Source organism: Coregonus clupeaformis, chromosome 8, assembly GCF_020615455.1.
Source record: "Coregonus clupeaformis isolate EN_2021a chromosome 8, ASM2061545v1, whole genome shotgun sequence".
NCBI classification, from domain to species: domain Eukaryota; kingdom Metazoa; phylum Chordata; class Actinopteri; order Salmoniformes; family Salmonidae; genus Coregonus; species Coregonus clupeaformis.
In genome coordinates this window covers 66,311,497-66,336,668 of record NC_059199.1, presented here as the reverse complement: position 1 = coordinate 66,336,668, position 25,172 = coordinate 66,311,497, and the positions used below count along the sequence as shown (strand labels likewise).

Here is a 25,172-nt window from a genome sequence, read left to right as displayed (position 1 = left end):
AAAATGTATGCACGCATGACTGTAAGTCGCTTTGGATAAAAGCGTCTGCTAAATGGCATATTATTATATATCATGGAAAAAACAGGTTTTCCTAATGTTTTATACAATCTGTCCATAGAGCATCTACAGATGGACTCTCCAAATAGTGTTAGCACGCTTTTAGCCAGCCAACACAATGATTGTTCTGTGAATGCACAATCCCACATTTACTGATCTGTAGTCATTTTAGCAGTAGTAAAACCCACCCATGTGCATTTCCCTCCCTATGTAGTTTTATTCCTTATTATCTTATTCAATGTTTCTAGTTCTATTGTGTTTGATAGGTGCTGTCATCCTGCTGGGGAGAACCAACATGTTCCGTTTCAACCACCCTAAAGAGGCAGCTAAACTAAGGGAGAAGAGGAAGGTAATACCAAAGGCTTTTTAAAGAAGCTTATTAGTTGCGATATTAGTCATAAGTTATTAGATTATTATTATTATTATTATTATTATTAGATATGTGGATGACCTATGCTCCCTAAGGGTTTAAATCAAGTAAGTCATGACTGGTATAGCTTATTACTCATGTAGCCAAGCATTTCGCTGCACCTGCGAAAACATCTGCAGATCTGTGTACGCGAACAATAAACTTTGATTTGATTTGACATAACCATCTAGTGGAAGGGCACATTTACTGTAAGCCTTGTAGGATGTAGGCGACTTACCAATGAGTCATCAGGAGGTCAATGGTCATGTTGACCTTTGTTGTGTGTTGGTCATCTTTCCCAGAGTGGACTGCTCTCCTCCTTCAGTCTGTCCATGACCGATCTCAACAAATCATGTGAGAACCTCTCCACAGTAATGCTCTACAACCCAGGGTGAGTGTATGTGGGTGTATGTATCACCTAATCCCAAATCAGCCCCTAGCCCCTACTGTCTATGCACTTGTGGAGATCTGAGAGGAATGGATGGGTGTAAGCAATATGGCGAAAACTCCACCTAGTCTATCAGAGGGCAAGGTGAAGCTGTTCCCATATTTCTTATAGTAATCTATTCCTCTCAGATCTTCAGAAGTGCATGGGGAGTAGGCAGTAGGGGCTGGTTTGGGATTAGTCAGATGTATGCTCCAGCGCATGAACGATTCACCCCAGCTCCCTCTGCATAGTTCCCCCTGCCTTCTCAGCAGTTCGGAAGCACTCCTTTTCCTCCATTCGCTTAGGTCCGTTACTGCTCACCCGCGTGACCACTGACTGAAGCAGTGGATTGGTTGTAAAAGAAAAAAGAAAGTACACTTTTTTCTTTGCTGAATTACAATGTTACAGTGCCCAGTCAAAGACATCAGTGTACTGGTAGTTTATGATGGTCTAGGCAGTTGGCACAGGTTTGGCTCGAAATGGTGGGGGGGGCGGGGGGAATGTACTTTGGATTGGAGGAGGTCTGTAACATTGCAACTGTTGTGACTCAAGCCGAAATCATGTGAGCTGGTAACGCTGCTCGTCACAAATGCCACATCACTCAAACTGTATGGCCTTCATTGATTCTATTACTAACTCTCCAAAAATCTGTTGAGCCAGATATTCATTTTGCTTGTACAGAACCGCTAGAGAATGCATTCGTTTTGTTGTTGTACAGCACCCCTTGTGGAGGAAGTACATAGTCTTCCATTTCAGTTTTGAACAATACAACAAGTAATGCAATAGCTCTTACTACGATTTAGACCTAAACTGGATATTTTAAAACCTAGAACGACCTACTAGGTAGGTATGCATACATGGACAACAAAAAAAACTATAGTAGTAGGTCCAGAGTAACCATGGATATTCTGAGGAATACACAGCCAGTATTTAGTGAACGTTGGTAACGGTTATTGCTGTGTTTTAACTCATTTGTGTGACTATTGCTCTTCATTGAGTATAATTTTTAAAGTACAGTAACTCATGTATCTCTGAACCCTCCCTCGGCAGTCTCTTCACTGAAAAGGGGCCCATCTATCTCAGGTAGACCCAACCAGTGTTCAATGTTCACTGCTTTGTTTTAACAATGCTAGTGAAACATGACACATCTTTTTCACTTTGTCCAGCCACCACCACCGTTGTTTGAACATAAGCCATCATCGTCTTGTTTTTATAAATATTTTGCACGTCGCCCCGCTTGCTTCAATCACTGTTTTGGCGCATAATGATGACATCAAGCTTTGACATCCATTGCCTTGTATGAAGCTCTTCAGTCATTCCATGTGCCAATTGCAGCCTTCATTTCTGTGATCATGCCGTCTCGTTGAGTAATACTGTTATGTGCTGTGTGTGTGAGTCCAGTCTCACTGTCATTGTTATTAAGCCAGCTAAATGCTATTGGTGTACTTGCCTAGGTTGGAATTTGAGAGACAGCAACGGGAAGAGCTGGAGAAGCTGGAACACAAAAGGTGCGAGGGGAGACACACACACACACACACAAACATTTTGACTATAAAAAAAAGTCCAATGTTTACTCACTAGTAACCTGTAATGCACCACATTGTAGGAACGGTGTGCTTTAAAAGCAAATATGCTGAGATCACATTATTTATTGGAGACTCTTGTTATTGTTAATAGCAATCGTACAAAAAAATGCCTTGTTTGCTATGTATGTTTTTTGGCGAATTGCATAGTGTTTCATGATTTGTCTGTATTTGGTTGGGGGTGCAGGAGGCTGATTAAGGAGATGGAAGAGAGGCAGAAGTGCGAGAAGGCGGAGCTGGAGCGCCTGCAACAGGAGGTAGAGTCCCAGCGCAAGGAGTCGGAGCAGGTGCAGCAGCGCATCCGCCGCCAGGAGGAGACCCTCCGTTGCCGCAGCCAGGACATCGAGAGTCGCCTGCGCGACCTCCTGGCTGAGAAGCAGCGCTTTGAGGAGGAGCGCCACCGCGAGACCCTGGAGCCGGAGCTACAGAGGCGCCAGCGGCGGAAGCAGCAGCAGGAGGAGCGCGAGGATGAGAAGACACAGGACGAGGAGGCGCGCCGCCATAGTGAGGCGGCAGAGCGTGCCGAGCAGGCGGAGATCTTCCGCGAGCTGGAGCGGCTGAAGCGGGAGCATGTGGAGCAGGGGGTGCGGCTGGAGGCAGAGAGGCGGAGGCTGGAGGAGCGCGAGATGGAGCAGCTAGGCCTGGTGGGGCGCCTGGAAGAGCAGCTGAGGGAGCGCCATGAGGCGGCGGCCGCCCTGCTGACCCGCGAGGACACCCGGCGCCTGGACGAGGAGCGCCGTGCCCTGGCAGAGATCCGCGAGGCGCTGCTCCGCGCCAAGGAGACCAGCGGGCGCTCCGACTGCAACGGAATGGGCGAGGTGGCCGGGCGCGCCGCCCAGGTCCGTTACACGGACTTCAAGGCAGCGCAGGTGGAGGAGCTGGGTCAGTTGGAGGAGGGGCTCCGGCAGCAGAAGGAGTGCCTGGAGAAGGAGGTGGTGTCAGAGCGCGCTGCCCTGGCCCTCCTGGTCCACACCCACAAGGAGCGTCAGCGACAGATGCGAGAGACCCAGGAGAAGGGGGCGCAGGACGCCTCGGAACTCTCCCAGGAGGAGCAGCGGATGCACCAGGCCGAGCAGCGCCTCCTCTTCAAGGAGCGCCGGCTAGCCAGCTTAACAGACAGCCTCCTGCCGGCGGTGGCCGAGGAAAGGCAGAGGGCGGAGGAGCTGCTGAAACTCGGATGCTTCTCTGGTGCTGGCAGCATTTCCAACATCTCCCTGGGACTAGACAACACCCTGTACCAGGTGGAGAAGGAACTTGAGGAGAAGGAGGAGCGCCTTACCTCACACTGCGCCAGTGCCGAGCAGCTTCAGCAGCTGCAGGAGACATACGAGTTCACGGCCAACGTGGCACGCCAGGAGGAGAAAGTGCGGCGCAAGGAGAAGGAGATCCTGGAGTCGCGGGAGAAGCAGCAGCATGAGGCCCTGGAGCAGGCGGTGGCACGCCTGGAGAGAAGGCAGTCAGCGCTGAAGCGCAGTGTCTCGCTGGACCTTGAGAGTGAGGAATCCAGGCGCAAGGCCTCCATTCTGGGGCCTGCGCGGGAACTCGACCAGGAGAGGTGATCACTCTTGTTATTTACTGTCACTACAGATACATCTGTAGAATCAATGAATAGTAAAACATTTGTCCTCTAGTGGAAGGTGTGTGGTAGACCCATTGCTGTCCACATAATTATGGAAAATGTAGATAAGCTGATGTCAAAGTTTCAATAGATGATGAGATGGTAAATGAGTGTCGTCGATGAGTGATGATGGTATTATCACATTGGTCAATCCCTCCTGTCTAAAAGGGTGTTTCTCAATTGGTTTTATGATTATGGACATACAGTGGGGAGAACAAGTATTTGATACACTGCCGATTTTGCAGGTTTTCCTACTTACAAAGCATGTAGAGGTCTGTAATTTTTTTATCATAGGTACACATCAACTGTGAGAGACGGAATCTAAAACAAAAATCCAGAAAGTCACATTATGATTTTTAAGTAATTAATTTGCATTTTATTGCATGACATAAGTATTTGATACATCAGAAAAGCAGAACTTAATATTTGGTACAGAAACCTTTGTTTGCAATTACAGAGATCATACGTTTCTTGTAGGTCTTGACCAGGTTTGCACACACTGCAGCAGGGATTTTGGCCCACTCCTCCATACAGACCTTCTCCAGATCCTTCAGGTTTCGGGGGCTGTCGCTGGGCAATCACGGACTTTCAGCTCCCTCCAAAGATTTTCTATTGGGTTCAGGTCTGGAGACTGGCTAGGCCACTCCAGGACCTTGAGATGCTTCTTACGGAGCCACTCCTTAGTTGCCCTGGCTGTGTGTTTCGGTCGTTGTCATGCTGGAAGACCCAGCCACGACCCATCTTCAATGCTCTTACAGAGGGAAGGAGGTTGTTGGCCAAGATCTCGCGATACATGGCCCCATCCATCCTCCCCTCAATACGGTGCAGTCGTCCTGTCCCCTTTGCAGAAAAGCAACACCAAAGAAAGATGTTTCCACCTCCATGCTTCACGGTTGGGATGGTGTTCTTGGGGTTGTACTCATCCTTCTTCTTCCTCCAAACACGGCGAGTGGAGTTTAGACCAAAAAGCTCTATTTTTGTCTCATCAGACCACATGACCTTCTCCCATTCCTCCTCTGGATCATCCAGATGGTCATTGGCAAACTTCAGACGGGCCTGGACATGCGCTGGCTTGAGCAGGGGGACCTTGCGTGCGCTGCAGGATTTTAATCCATGACGGCGTAGTGTGTTACTAATGGTTTTCTTTGAGACTGTGGTCCCAGCTCTCTTCAGGTCATTGACCAGGTCCTGCCGTGTAGTTCTGGGCTGATCCCTCACCTTCCTCATGATCATTGATGCCCCACGAGGTGAGATCTTGCATGGAGCCCCAGACCGAGGGTGATTGACCGTCATCTTGAACTTCTTCCATTTTCTAATAATTGCGCCAACAGTTGTTGCCTTCTCACCAAGCTGCTTGTCTATTGTCCTGTAGCCCATCCCAGCCTTGTGCAGGTCTACAATTTTATCCCTGATGTCCTTACACAGCTCTCTGGTCTTGGCCATTGTGGAGAGGTTGGAGTCTGTTTGATTGAGTGTGTGGACAGGTGTCTTTTATACAGGTAACGAGTTAAAACAGGTGCAGTTAATACAGGTAATGAGTGGAGAACAGGAGGGCTTCTTAAAGAAAAACAAACAGGTCTGTGAGAGACGGAATTCTTGCTGGTTGGTAGGTGATCAAATACTTATGTCATGCAATAAAATGCAAATTAATTACTTAAAAATCATACAATGTGATTTTCTGGATTTTTGTTTTAGATTCCGTCTCTCACAGTTGAAGTGTACCTATGATAAAAATTACAGACCTTTACATGCTTTGTAAGTAGGAAAACCTGCAAAATCGGCAGTGTATGAAATACTTATTCTCCCCACTGTAAGTAACTCTGCCTTTTTATAATGATATTGTACTAATAGTTTTTGTTGAATGAGCGTATTTATCATGACTCTTTGGGCCGATAGACACATGACAACTCTCCATCTTCGCTCCATATCCTCAGGGTGGAGCGAGAGATCCAAAAGCTGAAGCAGAGGATCAGTAAGACTGAGGGAAGTGGAAGGAATCACACTGGGAGCGGCGATGAAAAGACCGGCCTCAGCACCCCCCCTGTCAGCCCAATCCAGAGCCTACCCCCAGTGCTGCCTATCGCAGATGACAGGTACAGTGCCTTCAGAAAGTATTCACACCCCTTGACTTTTTCCACATTTTGTTGTTTCGGCCTGAATTTAAAATGGATTAAATAGAGATTTTTTTTTTGTCACTGGCCTACACACAATACCACATGGAATTATGTTTTTCAAAATTATGGCAAGCCTAAATGAGTTCAGGACTAAAAATTTGCTTAACAAGTCACATAATAAGTTGCATGTACTCACTCTGTGAGCAATAATATTTAAAAGTTTTTTTTTTATGACTACCTCATCTCTGTACCCATACATACATTTATCTGTATGGTCCCTCAGTCGAGCAGTGAATTTCAAACACAGATTCAACCACAAAGACCAGGGAAGTTTTCCAATGCCTCGCAAAGAAGGGCACCTATTGGTAGATAAAAAATACATGAAAGAAAAGCAGACATTGAATATCCCTTTGAGCATGGTGAAGTTATTAATTATACTTTGGATGGTGGATCAATACACCCAGTCACTACAAAGTTACAGCCGTCCTTCCTAACTCAGTTGCCGGAAAGGAAGGAAACCGCTCAGGGATTTCACCATGAGGCCAGTGGTGACGTTAAAATGGTTACAGAGTTTAATGGCTGTGATAGGAGAAAATAGAATGGATTAACAACGTTGTAGTTACTCCACAACTAACCTAATTGACAGTGAAAAGAAGGAAGCCTGTACAGAATAAAAAAATATTCCAAAACAGGCAGTAAAGTAATACTACAAAAAATGCGGCAAAGCAATTAACCTTTTGTCCAGAATACAAAGTGTTATGTTTGGGGCAAGTCCAATACAACACATTACTGAGTATCACTCTCCATATTTTCAAGCATAGTGGTGGCTGCATCATGTTATGGGTGTGCTTGTAATAGTTAAGGACTGAGGAGTTTTTCCAGGATAAAAAATAAATGGAATGGAGCTAAGCACAGGCAAAATCCTAGAAGAAAACCTGGTTGTCGGCTTTCCACCAAACACTGGGAGATGAATTCACCTTTCAGCAGGACAATAATCTAAAACACAAGGCCAAATCTACACTGGAGTTGCTTACAGTACCAGGAAGACAGTGAATGTTCCTGAGTGGCAGAGTTAGTTTTGACTTAAATCTGATTGAAAATATATGGTAAGACCTGAAAATGAGTGTCTAGCAATGATCAACAACCAATTTGACAGAGCTTGAAGACTTTTGAAAAGAATAATGGGCAAATGTTGCACAATCCAGGTGTGGAAAGCTCTTAGACTTATCCAGAAAGACTCACAGCTGTAATTGTGATTATAACATTTATTGGCTCAGGGGGTTGAATACTTATCTAATCAAGAGATATGTTTACTTTTATTAATTTTAATTTTTTACAACTGTTAGAATTTTTCTTCCACTTTGACATTTTGTGTAGATCATTGACAAAAAAAATACAAATCCATTTTAATCCCACTTTGTAACACAAAATGTGGAGAATGTAAATGGGTGTGAATACTTTCTGAAGGCACTGTATGTGTCAAATCCTTTTGCAATATTCACAATGATAGCCAGAAACAGCACAGGCAAATCTGTTGTAGGCAAATCTGTTGTAGGTGGAGAATGATTAAATGTAGATGTCAAAGTTACTACCAGATGATCATGATAAAGATGCATTATTCTTGGACCCTAGGGTTGATCTGGCCATTGTAGATTTTGAGTATCTAATAAATGTCCTTATCCGTTGACAGGATAAATGCATACATTGAGGAGGAGGTTAAGAGAAGGATACAGAAGCTGAACCTCCTCAATGGTGAACAAAACATTGAGCTCGCACTTTCATCTGAATCTCCGCAGGTAAGCATCAGTGACACATTGTTTTGTTTGCATTCTCCGTACAGAGCATATGCAATATTAAGATAGTGATATTTCTCAATCTCAAGAATAGATTCTTGATGTTCAAACTCATAAAGACATAGTTACTGTAGCCTCCCATACAATCGGAGCATAATAAAGGAACCCCAATTTGGAAATTGTGCCTTCGAAAAATAGCAATTATATGAAGTTCTTCAAACCTACAGGAGGACAAAGAAGTTAATGAATGTTAGATTAACAGATGAGGTAAACACAGGTCCTCGACACAGGGTATACAGAATGGACTATAATCGGCATGCATTTCTGATTATTCTCTATAGAGGTTACATGGACCAATCAAGTGGGGTGTTTTTCCAACCTTTCTCTAATTTGTTTGTATGTGGATGATGTTTTGCCTGGTTTGCTTTTCTTTTCCCCAATATGAGAGGAACTCTGCTTGCCTGATGGCAAAGTTGTCCATTTGTCACAGCATATGCAATTTTAGTTTGAGATGAATTTGACATTACATTGTATCTTTTTAGGAATTGTTTGTCATTGCTTAGAAGTGTGGTCTTATTCATTACAGGATGATGACAAGCTGCAAAACCGTGTCAACCCTAGGAAATTGAAATATGAGGTAAGGCTTGAGTTTTACATTTTTTGGATGGAGATGAAGAAACTAACCAGATATTTTTAAACATTAATTTAACTTGAGTGGCAATCATGCTGAATCTTCACTAACCACCACACCAACTATGAAAAGAGGCATGCCGTTTGTAAAAGGTGCTTTAGGGAACATCCTATTTTACAGGAATCCCAAATTTGTATCTGATAAACATAGAAGATTCCTAAACCAAGAACCTTTGAGGTCTTTATAAAGAAATGGCAAAAACATAAGAATATAGCTGTTTATGGGGATATTGACTAGAAAAATCCACACAATCACAAAGAAGCAGGAAATTGAATAAGATACTGAATTGGCTAAAGGAAACCAGTCGCTGACAGAGTAGGCCAACCTAAGTGTAAAACCGGATAAGAAGAAATGTCCAGCCAAACAGGGTTGATATCTGGTTTTGTAAGCAAAAAGGGAAGGTTGCATGGAAGCCTGGGGTGTGTACTTTTGTATTCATGCTCCATAACAAGCATCAATCTCTTTAATTCCCTTTTCAATTGTAATCTTGCTCATCTGGATTTTATTTCAATCACATCTGGATTTTTACACTTGGTGGAGGAAGACCTTAATTTACTGGGGTGAGAATGAATACTTGAAAGACTATAATTCAGAGCTTTGATCTCTGGTTTGAAGTTATAGTCATGGAATCCCCCCTTGTCCACACAGAAAGACTCCATGCCCTTGCTGTGGCGTAGCTTCCTGTACGTCCCAGGACTTGAGACAAGCACTCACCTGGAAGGGCATACAACAAGTTCAGAAGAAGGCAGCGTCAAAGACCACTCTGAGTTAGATCAAATCGGCAACCCAGAAAGGGAAACCAAAGTCTTGGCAGAAAAGGACACAGTGCCTTATAAAGAGGGTGAAAAAGCTAAATGGTGGCAGGTAGGAGTGAAGGGGAAGGTTGACCAAGCAGAGAGCGAGAACAATGGCTGTGAATTTAAAACCAAGGACTGGAGATGTAGGTCTACAAACACCATAGCCAGTGAAGATGGAAATAACAGCCAATGTAGGCCAGATGAGGAAGAAACCAATTTGAGTTGCTACATTGTTGATGACAAGACCAAAAGTCTATCATATTCTCAGTCCAGAGAAACCAGAACAGAGAACCCACTGTTGCACACTCTCTCACAGTTTGACTCTGTGGAAGGAACCAAAGACCAAGTTCAGAACACAAGCAAGACAAGTAACGACACTGCAACTGTGATAAATTCTGAAGTCCCCATACTGAGACTAAGCTCAAAGAGACAAATCACCATCAAGGGCTACTTTGGTCTCAACAAGATCCCTAAAGAGTCTGTAAATGGGCAGGTGCAGAGTAATCTGGTAACTTCAGAACCGGATCTACTAACCAACGAACTGGGAGCCAAACAGAGTTACGTCCTTGGATACTTGGCAGGCAAGCTGTCTGGAGTTTACAACGACGCTGGACGATATCTGCAGAGTACACGTGATATCATTCGGCAGGTTCGAGCAGGAGAAACTTCAGCATTGAATAGTACATTCTCTCAGTACATGACCATAGTTACAAAAGATATTCCACTTGTTCAGAAAAAGCAGCTTGAACCTTCAATGAAACCCGACTTAAGGCAGAATAAAGTTCATTTTGCCAATTTGACAGGCAATTGCCTTTTCAATGTACCCGAGAAAGGTAATGAGTCTGCAATTCCTGACATTTCATTATGGCCTAAAGGCTCTGTGACTACATACAAAGACGGGAAGCCTGTAGTTTATTGTCAGACGCTCGTGGAGTTTCCCATATGCCTTTCGGAATTACAGTCTCTTCCTCTTCAGAAGATGATGCATCGTTTGTACTGTGTGACGCCTAAAATCGCTGCCTCTTCCCACCACCTTTTGGGTATCTACTGGCTAAGCATTGCCAATTGCAAACAGCCTACACCACAACCAAGTTGCTTACTGTTATCTGAAACCGACCTCTATGCAGTCTCCGCTGGTACTGGTTTGGGTAACAACCAGCCTTTGGCAGTTTTTCACCACTTCAGTCTCTTGCACATCAAGGAGATCCAAGTGAGCTTTGCTGGGCAGCATGTACGACTCCTGGGTTCCACTGAAGACACCATCTTGGTCATCTTCACCCACAGCAAAGCGCTTACCCAGGAGCTATGCTGTACCCTGCTGAAGATCCTTGCCCCGTCAGAGGTTCGGGAAGGCCCAGGAGCCTACCCCTTGCTTCGTGGAGACCTCTTGCGCCTCTCTCTGGACTGGAGGTCCCACGTTCCAGACCTCCTGCTGGATAGTGGCCTCTGTGTTACCTCGCGCTTTAAGAGGGTCATGGCTGACCTGCTCTACATCCTGCACGGCAACATGGAAGGACCTAACAGGCCCTCCTTGGCTAACATACACCTTCTTCTCTACACTTCCATCAAGGTGGAAAACTATTCCACCTCGCGCCAAGTCGTCCTTTGCCAGCTCTTTCTCACCGACAACCACATAGGCCTGGTGCAAGAGGATGCCGTGTTCCACCCGGTACCTCGAGGCTCAACTCTGGTTCCCATCCAACCCCAGTTTCAGGGAGTAGAGCTGCGCAGACGCTCAGACATCCGATGTGTGCTTGTGAGACACAGCGACAGATGTATGGTGCTTGACATCTTATTCTCCATGACTCACAAAGGGCAGATTGAGACCAAAAGAAAGACCAGGAAAGGCTTAGCCATTGTCCCTCTACCTTCTGATTGCAGGCCCCCAGCTGATTCCTGGAAATTAACTTTCAGCTCTACCTCGGATGCAGCAATCCTAATCAATCATCTGTCAACCTGATTTAAGGATGTGCTTCCAGGTCATCAAATGATGTAATGCTAATAGGTAATAAAAGGAAAGGAGCTTAACTGCCACTGCAGCCCGGAAGTGAAATGACTGTGCCATCCTGCTGAACTCTTCTTGTTTTCAGTCAGCATTGCACTTGAGCAAGAAAGCCATGGTGAGTTGGCTAGCCAGCTACATTCAGTATTGTCAGCCAACTGCAGTTCTGAGTATAATAATCAGCTAGCTAGACTGATAGTGTTAGGGTTTGCATACTACAAGAGTTTAGCAACATTATAGTGAAGATTTCACTTGTAAATCTTATTTTGTTTGAGCATGACGGCACCGTCCTACCACTTCCGATGTGTATTTAAGACTGTTTACATTATTTGTTTGATTAGTTGAAAATCATATCCAAAAAAAACATTATTCTTGTAACATGGGAACCATGCCTTTTGTAATTGTTAGTGTATGTCCACAATGTCAATGTAAAATTTTATTGAAACTTATCTAAAGGATCCTCATGAACATTGTGTTATAAGAAAATACATTTCAATATTATGAATACAGATCAAATACAAAATGTTAAAGGTCTAACTCCAATGGCTGCTATTGATTTTAAAGTATTTTATAGTATATTTTAATGCTTCTCTTCTTAACATACTGCCACTGTGGTGGTACACCTTAATCAAATCATAGTCAAGCCTTCATTGTCACTTTAAGAACAGTTTTACTCACAAACCTAATTGTTTTGTATTGGTGTAGTTAATTGGATATTTCATAGATTTTCTTTCCCACTACAGGGAATATGGTGTCCTTTCGTTTAGTCAGCTTAGCTCTCCCTCTCTGTTCTTACATGAATGCTCACATCAATCACTTATGGCTGGTGAAATTGTTTTCTTCAATATGTTCTTCAATACGTTTACGCATATTCATCATATGGCGAATTGTAATGTGCAATATGATTTTTAGGAATATGTGTGAAGCGTAATATGAAGAATGTCTGACGTACAATATGACTTGTGACTATGATCACTGCAATAATGTTAATAAAAGATGGTTAATTGTTTTAACAAAAAATAAAGATTGTGTTCTGTATAAGCCTTTGTGTTGCCTGGTTGTATGTAGCTGTTCTGTTTTGTACCTGTTCACTGCTGTCATATAAATAAGACTACACCTTCCTGTCCATGTTTCTCTCTCTCTCCCATTTTCCTTTCTTTCCACCCATGTTTTTCCCAGCAGCGATTTGTCTCTGTCCCTCTTGGGAACAATTCTGACTGCCTAAAGGACCCTGTTAAAATTAGCATTCCTCGCTACGTTCTCAGAGGTCAAGGGAAAGATGAGCACTTTGAGTTTGAAATTAAGGTAAGCATCTCTTGTTAAGTATCTCTCAAGATCCAGGATCATCGCTTTGCGGCCTCTGGTCTTGCATACATGTCTGACCGGTCCATATCATACTACTTACTTAGTTCTCCATTTTTAATTCTGGCATTATTCAACGAGTTAGTTGTATCAGCCTTGTAATCAGTATTATTTTCCTCTCTCTTTAGATCACTGTAATGGAAGAAACATGGACCGTCTTCAGGAGGTACAGCCGCTTTCGGGAAATGCACAAAACTCTCAAGATGAAATACCCTGAGGTAAAATAATTTGATGAACTAGGAATTACCAAATACTACACGTCCTCGCCTGTTGTAGATAATAGTAATATAATTGGCACGATCTTAATGACCTCCTTCCATACCAGCTTGCAGCTTTAGAATTCCCTCCCAAAAAACTCTTTGGAAACCGAGATGAGAGAATGGTTGCTGAACGGCAGAGGCACTTGGAGGTGGGTGCAGCCATTGACACATACTATTGCGTTTCTTAACAGTAGTATAATGAAGTTGTAATGACTGACAGGGTTATGGAAATCTGTCAATCAGTGACAAAGGTCTGAAGGTTTGTCATTCTCATCCATCACTTCAGAGACCTAATTGTTCCTTGACATACATTTAAAGCAGTAGTCACCAACCTGTCGATCGCAAGGCATTCCTAGTCGATCACCAAACATTTCTGTAGAAAAGCCAATGATAAAGCCTTGCGCTCCAATTTGTTTTGGTATTAGTGTTGTGCTGTTGGCGGTAGGTGCACTTGATTCAGAAGCCCTGCGCGTCGGGTAGACAAAGTGTTCCCATTTTGAACCATTTAATTTGTCTGACGGGACAAACTCTGCCTACCCTGCGGACCAAGAGAGATGGCCAATTGGATAGCTGAAATCACAGTGCCTACAGTTTCCACGACCCCACAGCAAAGTTTGATACTAGCCTACGTGAGATTTCATAACTTTTAAAAACCATGACCAAAGAGAGACTGTCAAATAATACAGCAAGTAGCTGCTGTGTTTATGAGTGAGTTCATGTTGAAGGTTTTATTCAGCACTGTCAACACTGTTTTCATTCAACACGCTTCTCCCTAATTCTATTCGCGCTACAACCAGCACTGCAGTTGCAATGAATGAGTAGCCAAGTGTATCGATAGGCCTTTTTTTATTGTATTTTTTTGACAATTTCTCTGGTCATAAGAAGAATAATAATAAAATAATATGCCATTTAGCAGACGCTTTTATCCAAAGCGACTTAGTCATGTGTGCATACATTTTTATGTATGGGAACATCACGAACATCACGAATTTGTGCATGAGGCAGAAATAATGTAGCATGACTCGAGTTTCGCCATTAGGTGGAAGACTGTGTCCCCTCTCTCTGGTCAGTCTCACCAGAGGAAAGGAGAGGGCAGGGAACATGAGGCAGACCCTCTGCTGCTCTCTCCCTCTGCTGAGACTGACCATCAGATGCAGGTACCATCAGTCCAGTGAAATACAAAAGATAATTATTTGCAAATTATTTCAATTCATTCTCAGCTGTGCCTTGCAAGTGATACCACAACTCTATTTTGTTATCAAAGCTCGAGTTTTGAAATATAATATGGTCTGAGAAGAACAATATTGGCAGGCCAAGCATATAGCCAATATGCTGTGATAATGTATTAGGCCTACTGCACAAACCTCATTCCTACAGAACTGTTTTATTAGGTTAATGTTGCATAGCCTTACATTTTTAAGTCATGTTAAAAATAAAAATAAATCTGAGCGGTAGATCTCTGCTTGCTTTTTGACTCCGAAATTGATCTTGACTCCGAAAAGGTTGGTGACCACTGATTTTTAAAGTGTGTTTGAACAGTAGATGGCACTGTAGGAATTATTATTACATTGATTGATTGATATCCGTTGTATGGTGTCACACCCTGGCCTTGAGAGCCCGGTTGTCTTTAGTTGGTCAGGGCGTGAATTTCTATGTGTATATCTAGTTTTGTATTTCTATGTTGGCCGGGTGTGGTTCCCAATCAGAGACAGCTGTCTATCGTTGTCTCTGATTGGGGATCATACTTAGGCAGCCATGTTGCCTACCTTAGTTGTGGGATCTTGTTTGTGTTCCTGGTAGGCTTCTTGTGTGTATAGTCCATAGGACTTCACGTTTTCGTTGTTTTGTTATTTTGTCAAGTGTTTATTCGTCTTAATAAACATGTACGCATACCACGCTGCACCTTGGTCTGACCTGTCTCTCAACGACCGTGACATATGGATAAGAATAAATATTGTTCTCTGGTTGGATGACTAAGCAGTAGATAAATGCTCCCCTTGCTCCATAAAAAAATATATATGTATGTGTGTGTATGTATACAGTGAGGGGAAAAAAGTAATCCCCTGCTGATTTTGTACGTTTGCCCACTGACAAAGACATGATCAGTCTATAATTTTAAATGGTAGGTTTATTTGAACAGTGAGAGACAGAATAACAACAACAAAATCCAGAAAAACGCATGTCAAAAATGTTATAAATTGATTTGCACTTTAATGAGGGAAATAAGTATGTGACCCCTCTGCAAAACATGACTTAGTACTTGGTGGCAAAACCCTTGTTGGAAATCAGAGGTCAGATGTTTCTTGTAGTTGGCCACCAGGTTTGCACACATCTCAGGAGGGATTTTGTCCCACTCCTCTTTGCAGATCTTCTCCAAGTCATTAAGGTTTCGAGGCTGACGTTTGGCAACTCGAACCTTCAGCTCCCTCCACTGATTTGCTATGGAATTATGGTCTGTAGACTAGCTAGGCCACTACAGGACCTTCATGTGCTTCTTCTTGAGCCACTCCTTTGTTGCCTTGGCCGTGTGTTTTGGGTCATTGTCATGCTGGAATATCCATCCACGACCAATTTTCAATGCCCTGGCTGAGGGAAGGAGGTTCTCACCCAAGATGTGATGGTACATGGCCCCGTCCATCGTCCCTTTGATTCTGTGAAGTTGTCCTGTCCCCTTAGCAGAAAAACACCCCCAAAGCATAATGTTTCCATCTCCATGTTTGACGGTGGGGATGGTGCTCTTGGGGTCATAGGCAGCATTCCTCCTCCTCCAAACACGGCGAGTTGAGTTGATGCCAAAGAGCTCGATTTTGGTCTCATCTGACCACAACACTTTCACCCAGTTCTCCTCTGAATCATTCAATGTTCATTGGCAAACTTCAGACGGGCCTGTATATGTGCTTACTTGAGCAGGGGGACCTTGCGGGTGCTGCAGGATTTCAGTCCTTCACGGCGTAGTGTGTTACCAATTGTTTTCTTGGTGACTATGGTCCCAGCTGCCTTGAGATCATTGACAAGATCCTCCCGTGTAGTTCTGGGCTGATTCCTCACCGTTCTCATGATCATTGCAACTCCTCGAGGTGAGATCTTGCACGGAGCCCCAGGCCGAGGGAGATTGACAGTTCTTTTGTGTTTCTTCCATTTGCGAATAATCGCACCAACTGTTGTTTCCTTCTCACCAAGCTGCTTGGTGATGGTCTTGTAGCCCATTCCAGCCTTGTGTAGGTCTACAATTTTGTCCCTGACATCCTTGGAGAGCTATGGTGAGTATGGAATCTGATTGATTGATTGCTTCTGTGGACAGGTGTCTTTTATACAGGTAACGAGCTGAGATTAGGAGCACTCCCTTTAAGAGTGTGCTCCTAATGTCAGCTCGTTACCTGTATAAAGGACACCTGGAAGCCAGAAATCTTTCTGATTGAGAGGGGGTCAAATACTTATTTCCCTCATTAAAATGCAAATGAATTTATAACATATTTGACATGCGTTTTTCTGGATTTTTTTGTTGTTATTCTGTCTCTCACTGTTCAAATAAACCTACCATTAAAATTATAGACTGATCATCTCTTTATCAGTGGGCAAACGTACAAAATCAGCAGGGGATCAAATACTTTTTTCCCTCACTGTATATATATATATATATATATATATGTTTTAAGGGGGTCCATGTTACTGTCATTGCTAATTCACACACTACTACCCTATAGTATTCTCTATTACTTGTAGTCATACCTCCCTCTTCTCCGTTTGCTCTAGAAATATCTGAAAAACTTCTTCAGGGTGATGATGTCGCCCTCCTCGGGCTCTCCACTCCGCACTGATTTGGACTCTGAGGGTGGTCTGCAGCTGTCAAAGCACGCCATCTGTGACTTCTCCCTGTTCTTCAAGAAGGGTGTCTTCGACTACAGCAGCCATGGAACTGGTTGAAGACATTTTGGATGAGGAAGGGTTGGAGCTAGCCTGGCCCCAGACCTTTTTGTGCTGTTTTGCCATTTCCTATGGTCATTGCCATGCATTGGAGCTGACATGACCGTGCAAACAGATCTGTGACCAGGCTACGATGGAGCAGCTTTAATCCCAAAGCCAAAGTGTGTAGTGCCTTCCCAGGTAGCATTCTAGGGATTGACCTCAGTACAACCAAGTTATCCTTTCTTCCTTTCTTGTTAGGCCAGTACATTTGGAAATGGTACTTCTTCTTGAGGACCAAACACATGAGAAAATAGTATTCTCTTATAAATCAAGTAAGTAATGTAATGACAACAGGTGTAGAATATTTGCTATTACATGTGAATTGACACAAAATGGTTCTAAAGCGGGCCTTGTCGCAAGGTAATGCAACCGCTGCCAATCTAGAAGCCATTACATAGTCCTGGCAGCAGTGACTTGCTAAGTCATCTACTCTGCTCTCCTGTTCACCACAGTTTACTCAGAAATCAAGTTCTGAAGGGAGGCTTTACAAAAAAAACTATTTTTATGCAGCTATAATGTCGATGGCAACTCTAGTTTCTACCATTTCTGGTGATATGCAATTGAGTCTGACGTGCTGTAACTATGGGAACTGACCATGAGGCATTACTCTTCACTTCCTGTAGGGTTGATAAGGGTGGCCTGTTTCTGTACTGTATTGGTCATGGCCTCTACAACTTGCTTAAAGGGGATGTTCAGTATTTTGTCACTTTAATGTTAGATGGTTCCTCATCCTAAAAGTAGATTAACCGAACCATGGGTTATATTTAGACTATTTGCCCATAGACTACTTTCAAGGTTAGAAACCAAAAAACTGAACTTCCCCTTTTTAATGTTGATACCAATTTCTCACTATTGCATAATGTATCAACTGCAAATAGTCTGAGGAGAGGTACTTTTGAGTGCAATAACAATGACTCATGATCACTCCCAATTTAGGAGAAACGTTAACTTTTTAGTCATTTTGGTGAGCTATCAAAGTAATAATAGTCTGACTTCACCTTTTAATGGTGGCTACTACAGAAAATTTTTTTTCAAGCTGATGTCACATGTCATTTGTGCGGGTTGAATCATAATATTCACGATTGTGAGAATAATGCTTGAACTAATGGTGGCATAGTATAGTCTTTTGAGACTTCACTCTGCAACACGTGTGTATTTCTGGGCCTAGGCAGTTGATGTGCCTTCTGCTCCTGAAAGCTGTTGCTAACAGTGTTGCTCTCCATGTTTCTAACTGGCTAATAGAATTACGCTTCTGTTGACCGCATGTCTTCCAAGTTTCACACTTAATACAATCACTGCTGCTGATTGAACACTTGACAAAAACACTTTCATAACTGTACATACTGTAGGTGCTAATACTTGAGTTGTGGATGTCAAACACAGTTCACTTGGGGTTAGATTTACTATGTCTTTGTAAATCTGAAACAAAGTATAATTATTTCTTAAATAAGGAATAAGGTGGTACAAATATAATACAGTTTCACATTTCAATTTAGCATAGTGCAAAAACATCAAGTAAATCTAGCCCTGAATGACTACTTAAGTTGCATTTTAGGGACTTTTTGGCATTGCCTGAACAGCCAATAACACTAATCACTCCCTTTTGTAAAGCATATCGATACATAGAATGTATATTTCAATGTTTTATGTGCATAGTTTTCTACATGAAGTGCTTGTACACACGCAATGTAAACTATTGACACTGAATGTCATAGAAGGGATTGTACATTATAACTGCTATTGTTGATTTCAGTTGGAGATTATTTAGCTTTGATATCTTAATGATATAAGAGGAGGACCACTTTGCTTTACTGGTGTCCATTTTGAGACTCCTCCAAGTTGAGGGATTGAAGTCAGTACTGTAGTATAAACTTTTTTTATATATATATAATTTTTTAGAACTGGAATATAATTAGGATTATATTGATTTTCATAACTGACAGCTCATTTGTGTGTTTGTATTTATGTCCTGTAAAACATTTAGCTATCTGCAAAATAATGTACAGCAAGAAACTGATCAATTGTACCATTTTTATTGAAGTTGTAACTGACACATTTACAAAATCAATACATTTGATAAAACTCCTGCAATATATTTTGCTGTCGCATTGTTTATAACATGGATGAAACTCATTTTTAAAAAATGGCCAGTTTATGACCTCTTGAATATCTTACTCGTTGGTGTAATACTCAGCAAGCATATCAAAAAATGTATTGTGTAACTCATGTTCAAATGGGTGTAATCTTTAAATACTTTGAATTATTTTGGCAGTGTGATTTGTGTATACAATTTGTACAATAATTATGCGTATACTATTCCTGCAGTAAAAGCTAAGCAATTCACTGACCATTCCAGTTAGATCATGAAAAAGGAACCTATGTACATACACAGATGTATAAAGCCAAACACTTATTCTGCAATAGTCTTTTGAATAGTCTTTTAAATGTACTAACACACAACACTGTCTCAACACCACACTGTCATTCCTTTGTCCCAATTGACATTTTCCCTCAGTACTCCGAGGCAGACTAAGCAAAACATTAACAGGTTCACACACATCAAGGCTACAGGATGGAAAAATAAACCAATATCCAACAGCTTTGTAAGAAAACAGAAGTGATGTCTTAATGATTCAGAGTGACTTGCAAAGACTCGTCATTATCATTTCCTGTAGATTTATTGCAAAGGAATTTATGCCCTCACTGTTGTGACTTCAGCTTGCGGAATATGGAGCATGACATAAGGGGATTCACTTTGTTTAGGAGTACCTTCACCCTTCATTCCTGGAAAACCAGCCAGGTGATATATAGACTCACTCTGACCCGGAGTGCTGTGTTCTGCTCTCGGTCCGGCCCCATCATCCTTTATGACAGCATAGATGGCGTCGTCTGCCATTTTGTTGCCTTCCACTTCAGCCCTTACTGCCCTTCTTTTTGAGCAATATCTCCAGATGAAGATAATTGTTAACAGAAGCACCCCAAAACCAGAAACTACACCAACCAAAACGTGCTTAGTATTATTGTGTCCTGTGTTTGGTCTTCTTTCTCTAAAACAGTTGTTTTTTGGGAAATCCATGCCATTGTCTGATTTCACTATCAGATATACTGTTGGTTGGCTATTGCAGAAGTAGATCCCAGAGTCTGAGTCTTTCAATCTCACTATAACCAATGCGTTTTCTATTGTTGAACCATAATGGTTACCTGGATCAGGAATGTGTTTTATGTGTTTGTCTCCGTCTTTTAAAGTGACAATGTCTACTTTCTTACAATCTATTTCTTTGCTCCATGTTACGTAACTTCCCACAGGGGAATAACATTTCAAGGTTACTATTTCTTTCTCACGTTTTGTCTCTTGGAGTATCCCTGTCATAAGAAACATAAATTAAGGGTTAGGATCCACACCTCAAGATGCTACATTTTGTACCCTGGATCTAACCCTATAGTAGTCTATTCTTTCTTTAAGATACTTGAGTAGGAAAATATTAATGTTGCTGCCTATGATAGACAATGAAATCATAAGCAAAACTGAGCTTTGATCAGACTAGACTGAGGTTAAAAATAGAATGTGAATAGTTGTGTACAGTTTTTCCAATTAGCCAACAGAGCTCATGATACTACCACAGGTGCACACCTTGTCCAGATCTTCAAACAACCAAAACAATGATTTGGATACATTTTAAAATGTACTTACCAGCGCAGTCATTGCAGATATACCCAAAGATTAGAAAGTTAAGATAAATGAACATCTTTGCTCTGTAAATTGTCTGGCTGACTGGGAACTAAGGTCAGACCTCAGTCACAATTTCATTCAAATGAGGAACTTATGAATAATACTGAAGCGTGTGCATGTGTTTGTACATACACACAACATTTAGTCTTACAAACTTCATACATACTGTATATACAGTGCCTTGCAAAGGTATTCACCCCCCTTGGCGTTTTTCCTATTTTGTTGCATTACAACCTGTAATTTAAATTGATTTTTATTTGGATTTCATGTAATGGACATACTCAAAATAGTCCAAATTGGTGAAGTGAAATGAAAAAAATAACTTGTTTCACAAATATAAAAATAAAAAAATACGGAAAAGTGGTGCGTGCATATGTATTCACCCCCTTTGCTATGAAGCCCCTAAAGATCGGGTGCAACCAATTACCTTAGTCACATAATTAGTTAGATTGCACACAGGTGGACTTTATTTAAGTGTCACATGATCTGTCACATGATCTTAGTATATATACACCTGTTCTGAAAGGCCAAAGAGTCTGCAACACCACTAAGCAAGGGGCACCACCAAGCAAGCGGCACCAAGGAGCTCTCCAAGCCGGTCAGGGACAAAGTTGTGGAGAAGTACAGATCAGGGTTGGGTTATAAAAACATATCAGAAACTTTGAACATCCCACGGAGCACCATTAAATAAATTTTTTTTAAATGGAAAGAATATGGCACCACAACAAACCTGCCAACAGAGGGCCGCCCACCAAAACTCATGGACCAGGCAAGGAGGGCATTAATCAGAGAGGCAACAAAGAGACCAAAGAGAACCCTGAAGGAGCTGCAAAGCTCCACAGCAGAGATTGGAGTATCTGTCCATAGGACCACTTTAAGCCGTACACTCCACAGAGCTTGGCTTTACGGAAGAGTGGCCAGAAAAAAGACATTGCTTAACAAAAGAAATAAGCAAACACATTTGGTGTTCGCTAAAAGGCATGTGAGAGCTTTTTGGCCATCAAGGAGAACGCTATGTCTGGCGCAAACCCAACACCTCTCATCACCCCGAGAACACCATCTCCACAGTGAAGCATGGTGGTGGCAGCATCATGCTGTGGGGATGTTTTTCATCGGCAGGGACTGGGAAACTGGTCAGAATTGAAGGAATGATGGATGGCGCTAAATTCAACTTCTTGAAGGAAACCTGTTTCAGTCTTCCAGAGATTTTAGACTGGGATGAAGGTTCACTTTCCTGCAGGACAATGACCCTAAGCATACTGCTAAAGCAACACTTGAGTGGTTTAAGGGGAAACATTTATAATTCTTGGAATGGCCTACTCAAAGCCCAGACCTCAATCCAATTGAGAACCTGTGGTATGACTTAAAGATTGCTGTACACCAGCGGAACCCATCCAACTTGAAGGAGCTGGAGCAGTTTTGCCTTGAAGAATGGGCAAAAATCCCAGTGGCTAGATGTGCCAAGCTTATAGAGACATACCCCAAGAGACTTGCAGCTGTAATTGCTGAAAAAGGTGGCTCTACAAAGTATTGACTTTGGGAGGGTGAATAGTTATGCACGCTCAAGTTAAACCGTTTTTTTGTCTTATTTCTTGTTTGTTTCACAATAAAAAATATTTTGCATCTTCAAAGAGGTAGGCATGTTGTGTAAATCAAATTATACAAAACCCCAAAAAATCCATTTAAATTCCAGGTTGTAAGGCAGCAAAATAGGAAAAATGCCAAGGGGGGTGAATACTTTTGCAAGCCGCTGTAATACGGTCCATCATCCGACATACTGTAATAGAGATACAATCATTGTATTTTAAACCAACTGTTTTAATGGATGTTTTTCAAGATTGAGCACTGCATATTTTTCATGGTAAGTACATATGTTACATTATTTAATTTGTATTTACACAAGAAAAAGACAAAACAAAATTATGATAATTAAAAGAAAAAAGAAATGTACATGTGCAGGAGACATAAAAAAAACCAAGGGGCTTGTAAAGAGTCCATTGTCCAAAATAACATGTATATGATATATTATTGCAATGCAGTTATACAAGAAGAAAAAACTAAATCAAGGCATATGTACAAATGATAATGTACAATTTGTGCTTGAATAGGAACCTCTATAATTACAGTGCATTCGGAAAGTATTCAGACCCTTTGACTTTTTCCACATTTTGTTACGTTACAGCCTTATTCTAAAATGGATTAAATCATCCCCCCCCCCTCATCAATCTACAGACAATACCCCATAATGGCAAAGCTAAAACAGGTTTTTAGACATTTTTGCAAATTTATTAAAAATAAAAACTGAAATATTACATTTACATAAGTATTCAGACCCTTTAGTCAGTACTTTGTTGAAGCACCTTTGGCAGCAATTACAGCCTCGAGTCTTCTTAGGTATGACGCTACACGCTTGGCACATCTGTATTTGGTGAGTTTCTCCCATTCTTCTCTGCAGATCCTCTCAAGCTCTGTCAGGTCGGATGGGGAGCGTCGCTGCACCGCTATTTTCAGGTCTCTCCAGAGATGTTCGATCGGGTTCAAGTCCGGGCTCTGGCTGGGCCACTCAAGGACATTCAGAGACTTGTCCCGAAGCTACTCCTGCGTTGTCTTGGCTGTGTAGTTCGGGTCGTTGTCCTGTTGGAAGGTGAACCTTCACCCCAGTCTGAGGTCCTGAGCGCTCTGGAGCAGGTTTTCATCAAGGATCTCTTTGTATTTTGCTCCGTTCATCTTTCACTCAATCCTGACTAGTCTCCTAGTCCCTGAAAAACATCCCCACAGCATGATGCTGCCACCACCATGCTTCACCGTAGGGATGGGGCCAGGTTTCCTCCAGACGTGACGCTTGGCATTCATTTACATTTTAGTCATTTAGCAGACGCTCTTATCCAGAGCGACTTACAGTTAGTGAGTGCATACATTATTATTATTATATATACAGTGAGGGAAAAAAGTATTTGATCCCCTGCTGATTTTGTACGTTTTCCCACTGACAAAGACATGATCAGTCTATAATTTTAAATGGTAGGTTTATTTGAACAGTGAGAGACTCCTGAAAAACGCATGTCAAAAATGTTATAAATTGATTTGCGTTTTAATGAGGGAAATAAGTATTTGACCCCTCTGCAAAACATGACTTAGTACTTGGTGGCAAAACCCTTGTTGGCAATCACAGAGGTCAGACGTTTCTTGTAGTTGGCCACCAGGTTTGCACACATCTCAGGAGGGATTTTGTCCCACTCCTCTTTGCAGATCTTCTCCAAGTCATTAAGGTTTCGAGCCTGACGTTTGGCAACTCGAACCTTCAGCTCCCTCCACAGATTTTCTATGGGATTAAGGTCTGGAGACTGGCCAGGCCACTCCAGGACCTTCATGTGCTTCTTCTTGAGCCACTCCTTTGTTGCCTTGGCCGTGTGTTTTGGGTCATTGTCATGCTGGAATACCCATCCACGACCCATTTTCAATGCCCTGGCTGAGGGAAGGAGGTTCTCACCCAAGATTTGACAGTACATGGCGCCGTCCATCGTCCCTTTGATGCAGTGAAGTTGTCCTGTCCCCTTAGCAGAAAAACACCCCCAAAGCATAATGTTTCCACCTCCATGTTTGACGGTGGGGATAGTGTTCTTGGGGTAATAGGCAGCATTCCTCCTCCTCCAAACACGGCGAGTTGAGTTGATGCCAAAGAGCTCGATTTTGGTCTCATCTGACCACAACACTTTCACCCAGTTCTCCTCTGAATCATTCAGATGTTCATTGGCAAACTTCAGACGGGCCTGTATATGTGCTTTCTTGAGCAGGGGGACCTTGCGGGCGCTGCAGGATTTCAGTCCTTCACGGCATACTGTGGGGGAAAAAAGTATTTAGTCAGCCACCAATTGTGCAAGTTCTCCCACTTAAAAAGATGAGAGAGGCCTGTAATTTTCATCATAGCTACACGTCAACTATGACAGACAAATTGAGGAACAATCTAAGCCAACCCAGTCTGTTTTGCCCCATAGTTGTGCATGTGTCGGTTTTGTTGCTAAACAACTAACCCGCCAGCTTGTAGTCCCAGAGTTTCTAAACCCAGAGGTGCAGCATTGCGAGACTTCCGGGAGCGCTTGCAAAGTAGACCAAGCAGACCAGGGTTTGGGGTTTGAGAAGTCAATGAGAAAACTGAACAAATCTTCTTTAGTTCTTAATTTTCTCGAAATCTAAAGGCACAACCTAGATTCAAACCAATGTCTTATTAAGTAGTTAGGTTTTAGTAATACTTCTGACTTTTTATTAGATGGGACTTGCGAAGCAAAATCTGACTAAATCTTTGCCATACAGTGGGGAAAAAAAGTATTTAGTCAGCCACCAATTGTGCAAGTTCTCCCACTTA

General features: G+C 42.3%; 1 protein-coding gene across 9 annotated transcripts in view; it reads left to right on the top strand.

The window, feature by feature from the left end:
- Nucleotides 1-19,212, top strand: part of LOC121572673 (kinesin-like protein KIF16B) — a 32,493-nt gene extending 13,281 nt beyond the window's left edge. The window contains exons 16-27 of one of the 9 annotated variants that reach the window (XM_045222173.1): nucleotides 306-406; nucleotides 769-857; nucleotides 1,944-1,976; nucleotides 2,348-2,401; nucleotides 2,664-4,031; nucleotides 6,029-6,187; nucleotides 7,899-8,004; nucleotides 8,588-8,638; nucleotides 12,674-12,796; nucleotides 12,982-13,071; nucleotides 13,179-13,262; nucleotides 16,867-19,212. In XM_045222173.1, coding sequence (XP_045078108.1) covers nucleotides 306-406; nucleotides 769-857; nucleotides 1,944-1,976; nucleotides 2,348-2,401; nucleotides 2,664-4,031; nucleotides 6,029-6,187; nucleotides 7,899-8,004; nucleotides 8,588-8,638; nucleotides 12,674-12,796; nucleotides 12,982-13,071; nucleotides 13,179-13,262; nucleotides 16,867-17,037 — 2,429 coding nt within the window. In that variant the 3' untranslated portion in view covers nucleotides 17,038-19,212. Of the gene's footprint in view, nucleotides 1-305; nucleotides 407-768; nucleotides 858-1,943; nucleotides 1,977-2,347; nucleotides 2,402-2,663; nucleotides 4,032-6,028; nucleotides 6,188-7,898; nucleotides 8,005-8,587; nucleotides 8,639-9,340; nucleotides 12,533-12,670; nucleotides 12,797-12,981; nucleotides 13,072-13,178; nucleotides 13,263-16,866 lie in introns of those variants that run through there. The other 8 variants (XM_045222172.1, XM_045222174.1, XM_045222176.1 and 5 more) reach the window with 8 other exon arrangements.
- Nucleotides 19,213-25,172: the final 5,960 nt, after the last annotated feature.